This window comes from Primulina tabacum, chromosome 17 (assembly GCF_025594145.1).
Source record: "Primulina tabacum isolate GXHZ01 chromosome 17, ASM2559414v2, whole genome shotgun sequence".
In the NCBI taxonomy this organism is placed as follows: Eukaryota; Viridiplantae; Streptophyta; class Magnoliopsida; order Lamiales; family Gesneriaceae; genus Primulina; species Primulina tabacum.
In genome coordinates, this window is record NC_134566.1 from 30,888,457 (window position 1) to 30,910,291 (window position 21,835).

Sequence of the window (21,835 nt, forward strand, 5' to 3'; positions counted from 1 at the left end):
TCTGTGATACCATATTAGAAATGAAACCAAATGGAACTTGCAACCAAAACTCCATTTAGTGTGCAAGGTTTTATCGTGAAGGTGAAGTGAGATCTAAAAAACTAAATAGTAACTACCACTAGCTATCTATTTATACCAAAATAATAAGGAAAGAGCGTGTTTATCTATTTTAATGTTTAATAAAGTAAACTAAATTTCAGATAATAATATTATTTGGTGAACTTGAAATATATCATAATTAACATGAAAAATACTATAAAACATTCAAAAAATTAATGTCTTACTTCAAAATTCTCAATCCAAACTCAACTTAAACTTTGAAAACAGATTTTTTAAGAATTAAAATCCGATTATTTATTAATATATGATAAATTCTAGTTATGTATACATAAATATAATATAATTAATAAAAAAATAAATAAATTAATTTCCTGTGCTCGGACCCGGCGCTCCAGTGCGCCTGAGATGAGGAAACATGGAACCTTCAGGTTCAGTGTGAAGACGTCAGCATACGTCATCACCGCATCTGGTGTCGCCTCTCTCGTTTACCAGTGCACCGATTCGCCAAGCCACCCTTCCACCCGCTCCCTCGATTTCCCCTTCAACTTCCTAAACGGCGTCGTTCGCTCTTCTCGCGCCATCTTCAACGTACCTCACTCAGTACGCTTTGTCTTCATTTATCCGGTTTTATTCGATTTATTTTGAGTTTCGGCATGTTTTTGCTTCTTATTTTTCGCAGATTGCTTCTTGCGTGGTAGATTACAGGCGTTCTCTGTACGGCGTGCCCGCAAGTTCGGATGAGTACGGGCGTGTATTATCCGAGGTTTGGCAATCATTCCTTCATTGGTTTATTCAATTCTTATTTACCTATCAATCATTGATGCTGCTTAGTTCTCCTCTCGCTGCAATCATGGCCCCTCAGTCTGAGGGTTTTGCTAGTATTGTTAATTGTTAAACCCCGGCAATGTTCAAGTCTGCGGTAGGAGGAAAAAAGATAGTTTGTACATATGAGACAGAAAGTAGCTCTTTTTACCTGTATCATATCGGGTTTATTTATAGAGTTGTCAGATGTGTGCTTGTGTCGTACTTAGTTTATCTACAGAGTTGGTGGGTGGGATGAGGCCTTTTCTTCCTTTTGGGAGTTTAATGCTTGCCTGAGTTCTAGTAATTATCTTCCTAGGCATCATTCAGTGGTACATATACATTTTTCATGATCCGAGTGGACGGTTCCCTTATGTACATGGATTTGTCACCACCAGATTGTCTTTGGTTCGCAAAATACCCAACTTTCCGCCGAGTTGAGGCATTTGCTCAGAAGGTTGGGTTTGGAGTTGCTGTATTCTCCATATGTTCTATTACCAACTCGACAGTTTGGGTACTTTGCTATTCTGAGTTGTGGTTTTGGCTCAGGACATTTGGTTCTCAGGGAGTAAAGTTGGGCAATTTCATTATTGCCCACCCATCACCCAAGTAGATAGTTGTCTTTAGTTGACGAGTACCAGCAGAGGTGCATTAATATATTAACGTGTATGCATCACATTTTCATGTCTTGGATAGCATTTATCGATGTTATTCTTTATTTACGTTGTGCTTGTGAATTTGGTGTCTTAAAATTGACACGACTCGTTACTTTATATTACTTAATTATTAATTTGGTGGGGACGAAGGAGTGTGCCTAGCTTTCCTACACTTGCTAAAACACATCCATATGAAATAATTTTTTGGTTCCATATATAATTCATACGGGACCATAATACATAATATTATGTGTTGCACATGTTTTGTTTCCCAAGTTTAGTTATGATATATACAAAATTAAATATGACGAGAGATTTAGTAAGATGAATTTTCTAAAATTATGAAATATGAAATTTAACAACACTTTATAATATGAAATAAAAATATAAACAAATAATAATTTAATAAATAAAACACAATTATTTTTATTTTTTGAAAGAGTTAAATCGAAGAACAAAATTATATACATTATTATAATTAAATGTGTGAGGGGTAATTTTGAAATTAAAAAAAGGTTTCACCAAAAGTTGGTTAATTATCAGGGTTTCTCCCTAAATAATAGTGTATATTATTACATAATAAAAAACTTCAACTGTAAGCATGTGTAGTTCTAGCTCGTAAGTAGGGGTGATGCCTCCTCCTCTAATCAAATTTGCCTTTATATAAAGTTTATATAAATGCAAGTACAATCAAAATGTAAGGAAAAAAGGATTTAATCCCACTCAGATGAGGAAAAAAAAGTGGCATCATAAATTATTATAATAAAATAGTATCTAATTTGTAAAAGAATTATATTATTTTTTAAAATTTTAGTAAAATAATTTTTAATTTATATTTAATTAACTAATATATTCTAGAAATATTATTTCTACTCTAAGCATATCTTGTTACGGATAATAGTTTTTCTCTTTGTTATTTTAATGTGCACTATAAAGATGCTGTATGTATATTAAAAATTAAAGTATTGTTGTCATGATAAAAAAATTTGTTTATCTTTTAATTTAAACCTGACCTCTATTACCTGTAGTTACTATCAAAATACAGTATTTAATTCAATGAATATCAAGAAAATTATTTTATTTTTTTAAGTTGGAAGTGAAATTTAAATAAATAAGCGCATGATCTCTAGCACTAAAAATGATATTTTCGACACTTTAGACAATAAAGAAATTTATTAACGTTTTTCAAAAAGTATTAGAAAGTTTTGTTGTAGCATTATGAGTTTTTTACTCCCCTCACTCTTGGGTCCTGGCTCCTGGCTCCATGCCTCCTACATGAAATGTGTTTTACCTGGTATATCATGGATTTAGTTACCTATTGTCATGTTATGCACTTTGTCCGAGGAACCAAAGTTACCTACCTGGACAAAAATGCAAGGAGTTTGCTAGTGGACAACATGAGGAAAGAAACACTTTTACAATTTCCAAGGTTCATGTTAATTTCTTTCTGTCATGTTAATATTTTTTCTGTAGTTAGACATTACAGTACCAAAACTTGTAGGTATGAGATGATATTGATGAAATGCCATATCTGATAAGTTGCACATTGAAGCTTGAAGTGAAGAGTCAGTAAATCTTAATCTACTATATGTGTCTGTCTCCTCTTCTTATTTTCATTATTTGATGCCGTGTTGAGAATTTTCAGCTATTTCACTTCGCATGTTTACGTGCCAAGTGATAGAGAGCTAAATCTCAGACAGCCCGAGCTGGTTGATAGCCATAGTTTTTCACCTTTTCCCCGAAGTCTAATAACCTTGTATTCAGATAGTCCAATTAAAAATATAAGCGATAATTGGTGAAAATGACGGCTCTTCGACAATGTCATTTCAAGATGTGTTATTTTTATGTTCTCGAAAACATATTTGGCTTCGAAGTCGAAGTTTACGTATGATGGGTACTATTCATCGATGTTATAGCATCTCTAACCTTCTTATTCATTCATTTTTATGTCTTATGACCTTGTCCAGATTCATCAACGGTCAGCAAGCAAGATATTAAAACTATGTGATGCCAACAAAGGTTTCTATGTCAAAGCTGGTCAGTTTGTTGCAGCCATGCGTCAAGTACCCAAAGAATACTCATCTACTCTTTCGGTGTTACAAGATCAGGTTTTTAGTTCTATCATCTTCACTGGTGTTATTTGTTGAGCGAATGCCTGTGCTGTATGTGTAACTTTGGTTATTATTCATGTTTTATCATGCTGTATTACGCTTTAGGCAGTTCCTTGTAACTTTGAAGCCATCAGAGACGTTATAATCCGGAGTCTGGGGAAGGATTTATCAGAGATGTAAGTTGTTACATGTTAATTCACCTTCAACACAGTACGTGAATCACTTTTACATTAAAGCTACGTGCTTCCTGCTTATACAAGCAGAAATATATCACTGATTTCACTACTTAAATCACGGGTACTTCTTCGTTAAGTAATTTATTGGTCCAAATTTAGCATTTTCAAGTTCAAGATTTTTCGAAGAAAATTCAGTCATTGAGTTTATTGTCTCTTTGTCATGCCAGTGACCTATTTCCGTTCCAACCGATGAATTCTTTGAAATTTTCTGTGATAATGTTATTCAGTATCCAAATCCCAGCACTCAAGTTTCGAGGATACTTGCAAGTGCCAAAAGAAATAATATCAGACAGAAATGTTAATTATTTGAGTTCGAAAAGTTATCGACTTATATGGCATATCTATAAATTTCCAGGGAATGAATCTGAGGGGCATTTTCTTTAAAATTACTTTTTTCCTTAATTTGTCACTGGTCACAACTGAACTAAATGGAAGCGTACTCCATGCTTGTATATTATCTCGCCGAGTCTGAACATTTGTGTACTTGATTTACGTGAGTTGCCTAACTAGTACAGTTTCATTGTTGTGCCATGCTACGATAATATTTAATATACGTCTCGGTCTCCTTTGATCCTCACACAACCACTAGTAGTTACTGGAATTCTCAGTTATTTCTAGACACATTTGCTTGAAGCGATCTGACTTCTTTTCTTTCTGGGCATAGACATAAATATAATAAATGAATGGGTTGCAGATGGTACTTCAGCCTAGTTTCATGACCGAGTGACCATACCACCATCAATATCACCAGAAAATTATTAAGATTCAAATTCCTTATAGAATGACAACCAAGTGTCCGATCCTCCTATATTTGAAAGTGCTTTCATAACACTAAGTTGGCTTCTTTCAAAGAGTTAATATAAATGTCCCCCATCAGGAACTTGCAAGTACTTATTGATGCATTTGAAAATGCTTTCAAAATATGCCTTTGGCATTATGCCTCCGCTAAAAGTTGTTTTTAGAATATAGGATTCCAAATAGTTTGTCATAAAAGGTTGAGAACCTATTGGAATTAATTGCTCTAGCTTTCTTGATTTGTTGTTGTTTACTACTGTAAATGTTTTCTCTGGGAATAGTTTTATTTCTCACTTCGACTTTCTTAGTTTGTCTCTATTCCATTATCTGTAAGTATCAATTTCTAATTCGTATATAGCTTCTTAGAATCTGAACCTTATGACTTTTTGATACTTGAATTTTTTAGATTCTTCTCATTCAATGAGCAACCAGTTGCTGCTGCTTCAATCGCTCAAGTACACCATGCTGTGCTGAAAGATTTGCAAGAAGTGGCAGTCAAGGTTCGGCCGTTGAATTATCTGGTTTAAAGTTTTTACTATCATGTACTTCAATATCTTGGAACAATAATGATTTTGTGTTGCCTTTTCCCTCTGTATTGTTATTCCATGACTTTAAAATAATGAAAATGGCTTGCTGCGAGGAATTTTTATCCTTATCTGAATTTGGTGGATCTTGTGGTGACAGCTTGATTTAAAGTAAATATAGTTGTCATAATTGCGCCTCCTTTGGTTATCTTCTGTCATTTTATTGACTTGGATTTGATTGCTATTCTACTGGTTGACCAAAAAGCAAATTCGCTTCAAACTCACAAGGCTCTGCTTAGATAGGTATTTGTTCAATAAGAAAATTTTCACATTGATTCAGTATGGCACTTCTTGCTCTTATTTTCTTCTATGTATGTATGTATGTATGTGTGTGTGTGTGTGTGTGTGTGTATTCCTTTGGTATACTTTAAATTAATCCCATATCTATATATATATATATATATATATATAAAAGCAGAGTTTTTGCCAAAAATAGTAATTTCCCGTCAAAATGTCATTTCTAAAAGAGGAAAGATTTATCATCAATATTTACATATGTGCACTACAATAAATGATCCCTTCAATTGTTGTTTGCATTGATTATATAAATTCATTTAATTCAATTTCGAATTTAATTAATTTTTATATTAATTCAAATGTAATTTATGTATTATATGTTTTTTTGTTTTTTTACTCAAATTAAAACTAAACTATATTAAAAAATTTGCATTAATTATATCAATCAGTTTAAGTAAAAACTGTATAAATAAATTTAAAATAAAAATGATTGCAATGTCACTCATGAGGTAAATCATCCAAAAATAAATTTTGCTATTTTAAGTAATTTACTGCTCAAATTACTTACTAAAAAAGAAATACAATATTTAATTAGTTTATTTAAATTTTTTAAAAATAAAATTGGTTGAGTGTTAAAAATTATCATTACAACAGAGTTTTCCAATGGACATTAATTTACTATTTAATAATCATAAATTTTTTAATCCCAAATACATATTATTTCGAAATTACCTTAATTTGAAAGAATTATTGCATTGTAGTTTTCTTCCAAAATCTATATATATATATAAAAGCAGAGTTTTTGCCAAAAATAGTAATTTCCCGCCAAAATGTCATTTCTAAAAGAGGAAAGATTTATCATCAATATTTACATATGTGCACTACAATAAATGATCCCTTCAATTATTGTTTGCATTGATTATATCAATTCATTTAATTCAATTTCGAATTTAATTAATTTTTATATTAATTCAAATGTAATTTATGTATTATATGTTTTTTTGTTTTTTTACTCAAATTAAAACTAAACTATATTAAAAAATTTGCATTAATTATATCAATCAGTTTAAGTAAAAACTGTATAAATAAATTTAAAATAAAAATGATTGCAATGTCACTCATGAGGTAAATCATCCAAAAATAAATTTTGCTATTTTAAGTAATTTACTGCTCAAATTACTTACTAAAAAAGAAATACAATATTTAATTAGTTTATTTAAATTTTTTAAAAATAAAATTGGTTGAGTGTTAAAAATTATCATTACAACAAAGTTTTCCAATGGACATTAATTTACTATTTAATAATCATAAATTTTTTAATCCCAAATACATATTATTTCGAAATTACCTTAATTTGAAAGAATTATTGCATTGTAGTTTTCTTCCAAAATCTATATATATATATAAAAGCAGAGTTTTTGCCAAAAATAGTAATTTCCCGCCAAAATTTCATTTCTAAAAGAGGAAATATTTATCATCAATATTTACATATGTGCACTACAATAAATGATCCCTTCAATTATTGTTTGGATTGATTATATCAATTCATTTAATTCAATTTCGAATTTAATTAATTTTTATATTAATTTAAATGTAATTTATGTATTATATGTTTTTTTATTTTTTTACTCAAATTAAAACTAAACTATATTAAAAAATTTTGCATTAATTATATCAATCAGTTTAAGTAAAAACTGTATAAATAAATTTAAAATAAAAATGATTGCAATGTCACTCATGAGGTAAATCATCCAAAAATAAATTTTGCTATTTTAAGTAATTTACTGCTCAAATTACTTACTAAAAAAGAAATACAATATTTAATTAGTTTATTTAAATTTTTAAAAAATAAAATTGGTTGAGTGTTAAAAATTATCATTACAACAAAGTTTTCCAATGGACATTAATTTACTATTTAATAATCATAAATTTTTTTATCCAAAATACATATTATTTCGAAATTACCTTAATTTGAAAGAATTATTGCGTTGTAGTTTTCTTCCAAAACTATATGTATATTGTATATCTTGAATTTTAAAAATTCAAATAAGATAGCACAAGAAAATTAAAAAAAATAGATTCAAAAGAGTTTCAAATGGACATTAAATTACTTTCAATAAACATGTATATTACCCTCAATAATCAGAAATGTTTGACAATCAATGCATGCAGTTCGGGTTTTTCATAATTTGAAAGAGTTAATGTATGATGTAATTCTATCAAAAGCATCCAATGTATACTTTTTGTCCTTTGGGATGTCTTATTTGAATTTTAAATTATAAATAAGGCAATATTGCACATTATATTAGAAACCAATTTTATTAAAATTTATCTTATTAAATTTATCTATTCCAAAATTGAATTCTGAAATGACTCTTCTTTTCAGCACTATATATGAGTTGAATCATTTCAAGATGTAATGTTCGTTTAAATTTAGATTTGTTCTTTGTTATGAAATACCTACATATGGAAACAACGAAAACAACGAGACATTAAGTTTGAAATCTATCTTTCATGATCAAGAAGTAAAAAATATTATTCTTCTATTTATACAAAATTTTAATTATTACTTATTACTAATGTGATAATTTTCTTCTATATTACAAAGTTTACATATACATGATAGTATAATCTCCCGTAATGAAAATGATTAAACCAATTCAAAAGAAAGCAAACATCTTATTAGAAGACACCTTATAAAATTTGTTGACATTGTTTTGGAATACACATTGTAAATGTTAATAAAATAACTTTTCTGATTTATACATAATCTACTTATTATCACATGTTTCATTTTTTTTCGGAATAATAGGCTGTTGTGTATATTACGAAGAGATTTTGTAAATTATATCACAACCCATTTGGATAAAGATATTGATGAAAAAATTATTGTTATAATTCAAATGTGTCAAACACGTGTCATGTCACAAAATTGTTTGTGAATGTGGATTTAGACGAAATTACTGAATTTTTAAAAAAGTATTTCTCATTAATTTTATTGAATGTGATTTAAAAATATTTTCTTATAACATGTTAAAAAATAATAATATATAACTTCTCGAAAAGTAAAGAATTAAATATGTATTAAGGTTGATGACCGACATCAATACTATAAACACGATAAGCATCATGTTATTGCCTTAGGCTAACACGATCTAAAATTTTGATATATGATAGTGATTATTAGCCAAAAAAATTAATCGACATGCGTTGTATTTAAGAAACATTTTAAAATTAGCGAAAAAATAGTTTTATTTTTATTTTTATAATTGTATTAAAATTTAAATATCTATTCATTTTTCACCAATTTTTAATAATATCATCCCGTGCATCGCACATGTTAAATACTAGTACATTATTAATGCTTTTGTTTGCATTCAAATGCCGACTATCTCTTTGTGCTAATTAAAACCTTCTTATTTGTTTTTGGAACATCGAACGAACTTCTTGTATTGGGTTACAACAACATTCTTTGAACTATTAGATGTGGACCATATGTAATCAAATGTTGACTTAGCAACAAACAATTCTGTTGTTCTAATGCCCAAGGAAACTCGAGCTGAGTAGAACTGTAGAAGCCTGCTTCATTGTTTGTGACATTTTCTGAATCCCAGGTCCAATATCCAGGACTACAATATTTGATGAAATTTGACCTTGCTACCATGGATTTTCTCTCAAGATCAGTTGCATGGGTGAGATTTAAATGGCTCATTAGCTTAAAATTTTGGTTGGTCCTTTTTTGCTAAATTTGTGAAATTTTATCGCATTTTTGTGCTTCCTTTTCGTATATGACCAATAAGTATACTCTCAAGACACATGACACTGCTTGCCTGTTAAGTTGTCTGTTGCTTCTTTCTCCAGCTTTATCCTGATTACAGGTTTCATTGGATGGTTTCAGAATTTGCAAAGAATATTGCTTTTGAACTTGGTAAGTTGTATCGACTTATATGCTGCAGATATGATTTTGTAAATAAATGTTTCTTGGTATTACTTCCGTATTGTATACGGTGTTGGTCACAATTCATTTTGATTCTACTGTTGTAGTTTGCATTGATAATCTCATGAAGCTGACTGAAACATCTAATGACTCCTTGTTTTAGTTCCTCTTTTATCTGGACTGTAATTCTGTCTGCTGAAAACATATAGAAATATTCCTTTTGACACTCTCAAATCCATTTTAGTTTGAATTGGCCCTGATTGTTTTAGCAACCAGCTATTTTGATCAACATTTATAATGTATTCATTGAGTAAAATTTATGCCAGATTTCTTGGAATACATGAATGAAGTTATTGTTATTTGTTGATGTTGGTGTATTTGTGGCATTTGCCAACTCAAAATTGTTGAAATCATTTTCTTGCTTTCTTTTTCATCAGATTTAACGTGTTTTACATATGGTGGAGTTTCCTTCTGCAATTCCTTTGGTGGCGAATAATTTTCTTTATGTGATAGCATCATAAAGACTGAAGGGCACATGAGTGGTATATTATTTGGCCAAGTAGCTGCCATAGACCTGTCTTTTATAGACGAAGTCTTATTCTTTTTGGCTGTTATTTAATATCTTTCTTTGGAACATAAAGGTGAAGAAAGAACAAAAGTCTACTCTTCCTTTCCTGTAAACACACAAGTATTCCACATTGGAGAAGCTTAATATTTGTTTCTACTAGTCATTCACAGTTATTTGTCAATGGGATCATTTGCCATTAATTTGATATTTGCTCTTGATTCGGTCATTTACGCAAGCTACTTCATGCATGAGCAACTTCAGGCTGTCCGAGTTTGTTGTCAACCGAGATTTATTGTCTATACATAGTGATGCCTGTATGGAGTTCCATTATTTTTTGTGGGTATGTTTTAATCACCTTTTCATTTGTAAATATTTGGGTTGAATTGTTCAACTGTTAAATATTCATGGTATACATGCTGCTCCAAGTCAAAGCAAAAAGATGAATGAACAAACTCATCGCTGTTGCTTTTTATGAATATCATGCTTTGCTTCAACTGTTTTTACTTCTTATTTCCATTTAGATTTCATTCAAGAGGCTAAGAACTCAGAAAGAGCAGCAAAAAACTTTAAAAACAACAGCATGGTCAAGATTCCTTGTATTTATTGGGTAGGTATTAATTATATAAGTGTTTCTTCAGCATTTTTTGTACCTCAATATTGAAATACTGGTTTTAGCTTGTCTTTAAGCTCATTGTCATGATAATGTCTCCAGGATTATACAAGCAGCCAGGTTCTGACTATGCAGTTTTGCTCAGGAAAAAAGGTGAGATTGACAGTGTGCTTTATTTGGAGTGCAAACCTGTGAACTGTGTTTATTTCAGCTTTAGCTGAATTCTCTTATAAATATGCATATACTGCTCTTTTTCAAACTCTTTCGAATGTTTCAGATTGTAAAGCAGAGTTCACTCTTTTCTGAATTGTGGCACTGTTTAGTTGTTTGTATATAACCAACCAGTCACCAAATCACACTTATATATCTGTGGAGATGCCCAATTTTCATTATTATTTTTTTGATATGTTTTAACTCTTTGTTTCCATTTAATTGCCTGCAATTTTTGCATTGCAATTTTGTCTTTTCTGTGTACATAGTTCTTATGTCAACTTGATGATTGCTCCTGCCTTGCGTATGATCGATCAGTTGTTTGAAATTTTTGTGCATATCATTTTTACTTTAATATTAGTTGGGGGCCCTGGTGGAGAGTTTCAGTGGTGAAATTTGATAAAAATGGATTCTCCGTAAGTGATGGAAAAGGGGTTGATGTCATAGTTATTGGGTGCCTTTGTGTTGATACTTTTGACATACATTTAAAATGTGATTTGATTTTAATTTTGACTTACATACCCTCTAACTGATATTCCTTAGCTTTCAGGTTGATGACTTGAAGTTTTTGAAGCAAACAGGAATTAGTCCTCTTGAGGTTAGCACGTTGGCATATTAGCACATAATGTGTCTTGTGATGTCATCATTTATGCTATTCTGAATGTAATAGGGTACAGATGTGATTTCTTCCTATGGAAAAAGTTTGTGAAGCTTTCAGTATCTGATAATTTAGCCGGTGCATGAATTAATATAAACTCAGTGGCTTCAAAACTTGAAGCTTTTCCCTCATCTTACATTCCTCTGTTCTATTTTTCCTTTTGTCTTGTATTTATATAGGTAGCAAAAGCCCTAGTGGAAGTGTTCGCTGAGATGATATTTGTCCATGGTTTCCTGCATGGAGACCCACATCCTGGGAATATATTAGTCTCTCCACATGGGCCCAAGGGCTTTTCATTAGGTATGTTCTAGTCACTTCTTGTTACCATTTATTTTTAACTGGAGAAGTTTTTATTTACTTTTTATATTTGAATGTAGTCATTCTGGATCACGGGATCTACAAGTCATTGGATGAAGAATTCCGACAGAACTATTGCAAACTCTGGGAGGCTTTAATTTTAATGGACTCGCAAGCAATATTGCAGCTAGGTGATGCCTTTGGTGTTGGGAAGTTCTCAAGATACTTTCCTGTCATATTTACTGGAAGAACCATTGACAGGTAGTTGTTTTTGCTTGGGCTATCTATTTGGTCATTACATTTTGTGAATGAGAGAATGCCGAATCTTGAGGCATTTTTTCTGGAGAAAAATTCTTTTCTGAGTTATTTATGATATCTAATGGCAAACTGGTTAACAATCCCAGAGACCCGCATTACTCAATTTCCCTATTTTGTAGATCGTTATGGAACAATTACTAATCCAGAGAAATGTTTAGTTTAGTGTGTGTATGCTGGGTGCCTTTGGAAAGCACCATGCAGAGCAATACTGGTTGATTGCTTGTTTCCTGTGATGTTAAGTTCAAGGTTCTGTACCCATGTAAGTTATATGAGATCAACCACTGTGAAAAGAATTATTTCAATTTTATTGATAAAAATTGAATTTAGCGAGACAGAATATTGGCGATGAAGAGAAAGAAGTCATTTTGCAAGTGAGTAAAGAATGTGTTAGTATTTTTAGATAGTTTTTTTCAAGTTAGTGCTCGTGACCTTTTCGAACTATTTATGTGAATTCAAATTCCCACAACTGAATATTCTAAGTGGATGGTTGACTGGTTGTAAAACTAGCTGAGTATTGATTTGAAAATAACTTATCCGCTCAATTACCGATGCAATAAAACATGACCAGCATCTCTCTCCCACAATACCTATTTGAATTGGGTACTAACATCTCTTTGAAAACTGTGTGGTCAGAGAACAAAGAGTAGAACAATTCCGATGTTTTCTCTTTTGGTAGGTTAGGATTTTAACAATTACCCGAATAATTTTTACATTTTGAAGATTTAAACCAGGATACTTTGAAATCTGTAAGCAGTATACATGAATAATATTGAAATATGGATCTTGTTGATTTGAGTCTAACTAGTTATGACTTTTTCTGATAATGATTGACAGTAAATCTACACTTGGAAGTCAAATGCTACCTGAAGAGAGAAAAAATCTAAAGCAGGAGCTGAAGTCTCTAAAAATGGAGGACATATCTTCCTTTATGGAGTCATTACCTCCTCACTTTCTTGCCATCATGCGAACTGAGTAAGGATAATTCTGTTTTTTCAATTCTAATTACAAGGAATTCAGGTTTGATTCGATTCTTTTAATAGTTTACTTGATTATTCCTCCTCATATTCAGCGGCCTACTAAGGTCTTTGGTCAGCAAGTTGGGTGCTCCTCAAACGATAAGACTACTGGCTTATGCTAAATTTGCAATACGTGGCCTCTCTCAAGATGCCAGTTCTGTATCAGGTGAAAAATCCTTGTTAGCTCGATTGATAGTGTATCTGCTTTGTTGTAAGATAAAAGTTCTTGAATAAAGTGAAAATATTGAATGTGTTTGGATGTTCTGTGCTCGTACTTTACTGTCAAATGTGCAATTTGCAGGCTCTGCTATGTTTCTTGTCTACAGATTTAAGACAGCCTTCAAATATATACAACTGAGGTTACTTTTAGGTAATGAAATTTGCATAGTCTTTTTCGTCGATACTTATTATTCAACTTGCTTAGCATCCGGAAGAAAATGTAAAATCATTGGCATCTTGATCTACAGAAATAATTGAGTTGGTGGCTTACATGGATAACATCAGGCACAAATTAGCTACGAGATTGAGACGTTTCGTTTTGTCACTTGGAGATCTAGTTCATTGTTTACGTCCCTTCTGATGGTTGCCCCTCAAAAAATGTTGCTGGGGCGGGGGTGTACGGGGTAAGGGGGTGTTAAAAAGGGCCTTTTCTTTTGACAAAAACCTATTGTGTAACTGTGGGTGCTTGGTCTAGGTATGGTATAAGATTTAGTTTATGTAAAGATTCTCTTCAAGTCACAAAGCAAACCTCAACATGATAATGGTGTAAGCAAAGGGGTTTCTAACTCTGATAATCTAACATACATATAAATATATGACTTCTAATTGTGAATTTTCCAATATACCCTCATCCATTTAATGTAGCAAATTAAATCAATAATTTTTTTGATAGATTCTTTTAGAATTTAATGTCTATTTTAAATGCCTTTAGATATTAATGCATATTGAATTTATCAATTTACCCATAATTTTTCTTTTTTGCTAACTAAAATTTGTTACTAAAATTAGTGTATTTCTTCATGGTTGCTAATGAATATTTAATATTTATATATTTTTTTTTCTTTTATTTTATAAATTGATTTAAGTAATAATTAAATAAATAGTTACTCAATAATTTAGTGATTTCACTTATGATTCATCGTGTATTCTGATAATATTTTAAATAATAATGTTTTTAAAATTAAAGTTTCTATTATTATATATTTTGTTATCAATTTTCAATTGCGTTCTAAACATAATATAAAGTATGATTTATTAGCATTATTCTATTACGAAATCATCATATAAAATATATTGATTTGTTATATTGTTTGTTATTTTCAACCTATTAATTAATTTCTAATTGTATATGATGAAATTACATACATAAAAAACAATTTTTTTCTCTTTTCTACATATTAATTAATTTATCATTATATATGATGAATTTATATATATAAAAACTATTTTTCACATTTCAAAATAACAAAATTATTATTTAATATTATTCACTTATTAAATTAACTAAGTTATGTTTACTAATTAATTGTGCATTATTTCTATGATGGCAACTTAATGAAACATAGGTGAGAACACAGAGTAGTCACCCTAACAATTAATATTTGTGTTTAAATTATTATTAGTAATTAAAACTACTTTGTGTTCGATGAAATTATTTGATTAGTGAGAATAAATTTGATTTAGAAAAATGATTTCTAGAATGTAAAATAACAACTATATCATATTTGTTAGGTGCAATAATTGTTTATGTAAGGTATAACAATTGAAATATGACGTTTGATTTGTTTTACGATTTTAAAAGATTTTAGTTAATGTTGCATCGTTATTCGGTTATAACTTTTGGTAAAGCGGCAAATGCATGATCTTACAATTGGTATATATAAGAGTCAAAGTCATGAGATCGATTATATATATTGCAATTAGTGTAATTATTGATATTGTTGGAGTGCAATAATTGTCATTGTTGGATACATCGATCGAATCATGACGATTGGGCTACTATACCGTTTAAAATATTTGAGTTGATGTATAATATCTATTCTAAAAAAGGAAAAAGTTAAACAAAATTTGCAAGGAGTTAAAAATTAGCAAAAACACAATTGATATTTAACTTAATAACAAGTTTAGGGGTTTTATTTTAACATCGGTATGATAATTTAGTTAATTAAGAGATTTTTATTTGACAATCACCATATGCACTCTATTTAAATACATTGTGATTTTGGTTTTAGTAAATTTATTATTCTCTTAATTTTATTTTTATTTTTTTCCATTGTGAATGATATTTGGATGAAGAATATCTTTGTTAATTTGATAGAACTGTCATTATGTTATAATCATGCAAATTGAAAAATGTTATATAAATAAGTGAATTTATATGATTTATCTTCATGATGTATTTTTATTTATTGTGTTATGATATATTTAGATTAATAAATACTCATAAACAAGATGTTCAAATGATTTTAAAAATTATCTAAATCTCGTTATTATATTTTTCATTATTAATCATCCACGTGCATCGCACGTGATCATTACTAGTAAAAAATAATATAGACGGGTTTGAGCTCGTTATTATTGTTCTTAAACTTCTTACCGGTTTTTATGTATTGTGTTTGATTTGTCAACTTCACTATCCCTTTTATGAACTGTAGCATTTGATGAGAAGCTATCGTTGTACTAGTTTTCGTGCCGAGCTTTGTTAACTAAAGGGTAAAAACTTAAATGCTTACTCATTCTATGTCTCTAGATTTTTAAAACAGTCCCCGTTGTAATTATTTTTTTTTTTTTATGTTTGTTTGAACTCCACAATACCCTTCTTTTTAACCGATAACCTTGTATATTTATATTTTGATTCTTCATTCATTCATTCATAATCTCCGTGGAAAAGTATAATACTTGAAAATGTGGAAAATCCAGAAGATATCGAGCGACAAAAAGAACCCCTTGAGCAAAGTAGTGCAGAAGGTGGGTATAAATCGAAGTGAAATGCCCATTGCACTCAAGTAAAAGTTTGAGGAAGCAAGTTTATGCCATTGAACCCCGTTTACTTGGGTACAATTTCTTGTGTTGTCACAGTGAATCGAAACTCATTATGTAGAGCTTTGTAAATATATGCTGGGATGTAGAGTAAGTGTTTTTACTGAATTCATATTCGTTTTTTACTATTTGGTTCTGTGTTTTTTTTTTGGGTTTTGTTGCCGGGTTTGATACGAAAGTTGTAAATTTTTTAATTTAAAATTGAAGGAGAATTGAATACAACACAGCTGTATTGGTTTTCTGTACACATTAGTAAGGCTGGTACTTGCAAATTATCAGAGAAAGAACAAAAAGTTTGAACTGGTAAACATGGTTTGTGGAGCGGATGGATGATATGGAAGGCGTTTGTCATCTTCAGCTCGTTTGTGTTCGAGGGAGGCAGATTTGTCAAATACACAATGCTGCTAATCATCGAGTTCAAAGAAGTACAATGTAAACATGATATATTGGCCTAATCAAGCGACGCCAGCAGCTGCACCTTGCACCCTTGGCCCTCTCTCACGTATAAAGACACGTGTGATACTCTCACGCTTGAGCTCTAGAAGTATATAGATCTTTCATCCGTTGTAAGATTGATTCGCTTTCGGTTTTATTTGATTCAGTATTTGTATATAAATCAGGCCACATCAATCAATTACAAGAAATATAGAAGAAATTTATCCAAATTTGAGTGTTATTTATCCACTACTTATCAGGAGTATGCTCCGTTTAATGCATAAAAACATGCGTGAGTGCCTACGCCTACAGGGTTTCTCCCGGTGTACCATAGGCTAAACCTTAAACATGACAACAAACGTGCAGCATGTTCACAAAGCAAACCTCTACCCCGTTTATTCCTAACATGATAGTATATAAGTAAAACAAACGCTGAGTTTCTTCCTAAATCTCACTTATAGATGCTCCGCATCATAATAATATTATATTTCAATTCATTCATCATCATATTCCCAGAAGCATTTTTGCACGTTTCATCATTCTTTCTCAGTAACTTCAGTAAATGTAAAACCACGACATCGATGCATTAGGCTATTTCACTTACAGTTGGACGTTTTGTTCGTCTATAGACGTGCTCAAGAGTTTCTATTTGCACTTTCTTCATCCTTTTCGGGTAGACCAGTTGTTTCGCATTTCATGAACCGGTAATTTCACCTCAGCTTTAGGCTTTGTAGTTTGTGGTGTCTGCTTCAAGGGAACAGTTTCTTAGATTTTCTCCTCCCGTTCCGTGCTTGTTGGAACAGGTTTATCAGGTAAAGCAGCACTCAGCGTGACGAGATTTAGAGGGTGTCACGAAGTAATTCAAGGACAACAGCTCTATCAAGACATAGATCAGCAGCAAGATTTTTCATCTGCAATCAAAGTCTCCATGAAGTATGATAAAACGCTAAAATGAATAATAAAGTTGCATGCTGCAAAACCTACTGGAAGCTTGTTCTAGGATATCCACATATTCAGAAAATCATAGTGAAACAAATACATATCCGTATCCACAAATTCAGCAAAGAGACGTGGACGGCTACAGTCAAAACGTGAGAAAAATCAAGAACAAAACCTCCATAAACTACCCATATTCGACTACCATAGAAAACACATTCTTTTTCTAGTAAGACAAGCAACTAAAAGGGCTGCTCCGTTGCTTCAACAAGCTCTCCAGCTATACTGATTAATCTTGACTAATCTTCATACATTTAGAGAAACTAACGATGGCGGCTTGCGAAAAAGGAGACTGAATGTTTCCCAAAAAGATGGACTTTTTGCGGGAACTACCGCCCGGGATTGCAATGGATATCCCAAGATTTGTCGCCACCATTTCGCTACTTTGTATATTCGCAGCATTATTTATTCTGCTTCCTTTTAATGTCTAACCAACAGTAATATGCTTCACACACGCTTTTCCCAACCTTTAAAAGTTGTTTCACGATTTAGAAAGTACCGAACTCCACCCAAATATTAAATTCGAATTAAATCTATATAACCAACAAAAATTATATAATTTTAATTATAAATATTGTATTACCGTTTCTCTTGCTACAAAGAATTTACTATGTAAATCAATAATCGCAAATGTAGGCTATATACATCGTCATACTACTGGTAATTAACATATGTTGTTAGAGTAGGTCTCTTGTGAGACGATCTCATGAATCTTTATCTGTGAGACGGATCAACTCTACCGACATTCACAATAAAAAGTAATACTATTAGCATAAAAAATAATAACAAAAACTTATGTGAGACGGTCTCACGGGTCGTATTCTGTGAGACGTGTCTCTAATTTGGGTCATCCATGAAAAAATATTAGTTTCTATGCTAAGAGTATTACATTTTATTGTGAATATCGGTAGGGTTGACCCGTCTCACAGATAACGATTCGTGAGACCGTCTCACAAAAGACCTACTCAAAAGTAATATTTTTTCATAAATGACCCAAATAAGATATTCGTATCACAAAATACGAATCGTGAAACCGTCTCACACAAGTTTTTGCTACGTTGTTAGTAATAGCAAAACACATCTAAAATACATAACTTGTGACATTTTATCATTAGGTTTTATGTTTACGTTATTGATGTTGCTTATTAATTTTGGAATGATGATTTTTCAATGGTCAAAGCAAATCTAAATGGCTAACATAGTGTTTGCAAATGCTTAAAAAACAGTGATTAAGAACTTTTTCTTTTATAAAATCGCAACACCAACTAGATCGATTGCAAAATGATTATGTTCCACTCAATTCAGGAAGACATGGATATCGCCACCATGGCAGATTAAAAGTTGAAGTAAAACACTATACAATACACAAGCATAAAAGACACCACTCTAGACCTTATAGATATCACAATCCTATACTTATACTGAACATCAGTTACAATTTCATGCAATAGGAATCAGTTGAGAGAAATAGATTTCTCTTTGCCCAAGTGAGACACAGAACATACCAAGAAAACTGCTCGTATGGCAACTGGAGGACAAAAGGCTCCTAGGAAGCAACTTGCTAGCACAATGGCTAACCACAAGCCTCAACCAAACAACTGGTGGAATTAAAGGCCTGACTGTCACCATCCTGTTCAATTTGCAAATAACAAAGGAATACCAATCTCTTTATCAGAACATTGCCTTTGCGGAGATTGTTCGTGAAATAGCTTAGGACTTCAAAACTAATCTGCATTTCTGCCCTACCTTTTGCATTCTAGATATTTATAAATTTATCTTACCACTCATAACAAACAAGAAGCAGTAAAATTTATCCATTCATGTATAATACCACCTCTCCCAATGCAGACAAGGGCATGATATCGAGTTCATCCTAAACCACCACACTCAGAATCGATGCATTTAAATATTTAGATATATAAACATACACATGCATAGGTTCATGAACAAATGGCAATATTCAACACACCAACCAAGTCAAGAACAGTTCAATCAAGAGGCACAGTTTTTGTTCACCTAAGCACAAGCCATCTATCTCCACAAAACAAATATAATAGATAAAAGATAGAAGCATAATGATAATCTCATGAATATAAAATGAAAGGATTATATACATTTATAAATACAACAAGTTAAGATAACTTATCAAGGATTTATAAAGAAAAGTGAACATTCCATTAAGAACCAACATAAGGAAACAAAAGAAAAAATTTCGAAAGTCTACATGTAAATCAGACAACGTATACAACTAATGCAGGAAAGGGAAACCCTGACTGATTGTTTTGGGCTGAAAAGGTGTAGTTAGGATACTAGTGCAGAATTACATCGATGTTCACGCCAAAATTGGAAGTGAGGTACTAGCAGTTGCTCTGACTAACAGCAAAAGTTACTTCTTATCGTGTATCAGTTTTCGTATGCCAAAAAACCCCAAAAAAAAAACCTCCATGTCTGCTGTGACAGCAGAACTTAACTGATGTCAAGTGCCAACAAAGAGAACACTAGAAAGATTCAGATTCAAAACGGAACTATTTCAACTTATAAACAATTCCTCGATTGTTCAACCGCGATTCAAAATTCCATCATTGTAGCTTCTGGTTAGATTCAATGAGCAATGCATTCAGCATTATTTGAACGGCAGCATCATAAACAAGTTGATCATAATGCATTCCGTCAACTGTACATTGAGGTCCACATAATTCGCTTAACAATCGAATATCTAGTTTCAAAAGTGGCCCACCCGATTGTCGCAGTAGCTCGCTTTCAATAAGTTTGTTATTATATAAATCACACACTGTATCAGTCATCCTCTCCCTCTTTTCCTCTGTGTTCAGCATTGAATTTATCAATGTTGGAATCCCGAGCCAAAAGAAATGCACCAGCTGGGTGGATGGAGCCTGGCTTAGCCCTCCATCGATAGCATCTAAATCCGATGAGACCGGCATAAGAGCCAAGCAAGAATCCTTGAATTGTGTTAATGAAACACCATAATCTGAGACATTGTTCAGATGCAGCATATCCCATAATCCAGCTCCCATCACCACAACATCAGGGTAATTGTTGTTTCCCTTAAAACGAACCATCAATTCAGTCAAATTTCTAACATATGGAGCCCAAAGAAAATCCAGCTTCAGAGCAATCTCATCCACCACCACTGAATAATCAGTATGCCTCTTGAACAAATCCTCCCTCACTCTCTCCATTTCCTCGGATCCCATCACTAACTCTAACAAAGAAACCACCATTAACCTCGTCTGAGAATCACCGGCAACCACCACCCAAGACCCGTTTAACAAAATAGATGCATCCAATTTCTTCAACCTCTGAAACTGACATTCAGCAACCTTACCAGATTGAATCCACTCCCAAGACCTCTTTTTACAACCATTGTCACTCTCACATTCATCATCACCACTATACACACCACTATGTAAAAAGAAGAGACACGAATCACGACGCAAAGAAGACTCACCAGTTGGGGATGAAATTATATCCGTCGGCGAAAGGAAATCGGAGACTGAAGGGAAATAAGGAATCAGATGAACACCAACAGCTAGAGTAATGAAGAGGGCACAGCTAAAAAAAAGCATCTTGTTACGGCTCAAATGCCAACCCGCCATTCCCATAGGCACAAACAACACTACACAGGCCGCCAATAGCCCCAACTGGACGGCCCCGAACATCATTTTCCCTCTGCTTGCTCGATCCACACACTTTCCTACGCTTCTTTCTCACGTTTGCGAATTGGGATTTGATTGGAACGAGTAAAAGGCCAATTCTTGGTAGCTTGTCTGTAGGCCGATGGCGACTGAACAACAATTTTGATGATTAGCAACGACGAATGAAATTGTTCCGGGAAATGGAGAAACGGTTAAGCGGGATTTGATTGCAGTTTGCAGGTGGACCGGAGACAAGACAACCTTTTCGATCGAAGAGACACGATTTGGAACTTGACGAAACAACTCGCTTGATTATATTCAGCTCAAAAACTTTTGAAACAGTTTAACCGATGATTTGCGATAAAAATATTATTTTTTAATTATAAATATATATATATATATATATATATCTATTTCATAAATAAAAATATGAAAAACGATATTATATTTTTCTCTACTCAAGCCAAAAACAAGATCAACATCACCCATTCACCTTCATTAATATTAAACTTTTTTGGGGGTAATAATCCCAATAATTACTAATTTGGATGCAATTTTTTGGGGGAAAACTTGATTAATAGGGAATATTTAATATTATATTATATTATTCCAAAA

The 21,835-nt window shown here is 31.9% G+C and overlaps 2 protein-coding genes across 5 annotated transcripts; one reads left to right on the top strand and one right to left on the bottom strand.

Moving 5' to 3' along the window:
- Positions 1 to 405: 405 nt before the first annotated feature.
- On the top strand, positions 406 to 13,889 carry LOC142530893 (uncharacterized). 3 transcript variants are annotated; one of them, XM_075636796.1, is made up of 16 exons: positions 406 to 648; positions 740 to 823; positions 3,485 to 3,625; positions 3,734 to 3,804; positions 5,066 to 5,159; positions 9,095 to 9,207; positions 9,359 to 9,408; positions 10,507 to 10,592; positions 10,698 to 10,748; positions 11,356 to 11,403; positions 11,643 to 11,763; positions 11,841 to 12,021; positions 12,913 to 13,050; positions 13,148 to 13,260; positions 13,396 to 13,464; positions 13,562 to 13,889. In XM_075636796.1, the coding sequence occupies exons 1-16, from the start codon at positions 466 to 468 to the stop codon at positions 13,672 to 13,674; spliced, it is 1,656 nt and encodes a 551-aa protein (XP_075492911.1). In that variant the 5' UTR covers positions 406 to 465; the 3' UTR covers positions 13,675 to 13,889. The 3 variants fall into 3 exon arrangements, with proteins under 3 accessions (XP_075492911.1, XP_075492913.1, XP_075492912.1); XM_075636797.1 differs by having other exon boundaries at positions 407 to 648; positions 9,095 to 9,172; positions 9,342 to 9,408; XM_075636798.1 differs by lacking the exon at positions 9,095 to 9,207 and having other exon boundaries at positions 9,342 to 9,408.
- Positions 13,890 to 17,042: 3,153 nt separating this feature from the next.
- LOC142531027 (protein ALTERED XYLOGLUCAN 9-like) lies at positions 17,043 to 21,583 on the bottom strand. Of its 2 annotated transcripts, none has more exons than XM_075637010.1 (2): positions 19,070 to 21,583; positions 17,043 to 17,947 (listed from the first exon to the last, which is right to left on the bottom strand). In XM_075637010.1, the coding sequence occupies exon 1, from the start codon at positions 21,245 to 21,247 to the stop codon at positions 20,144 to 20,146; it is 1,104 nt and encodes a 367-aa protein (XP_075493125.1). In that variant the 5' UTR covers positions 21,248 to 21,583; the 3' UTR covers positions 17,043 to 17,947; positions 19,070 to 20,143. The 2 variants fall into 2 exon arrangements, with proteins under 2 accessions (XP_075493125.1, XP_075493124.1); XM_075637009.1 differs by having other exon boundaries at positions 17,043 to 18,031.
- Between the last annotated feature and the right edge of the window lie 252 nt (positions 21,584 to 21,835).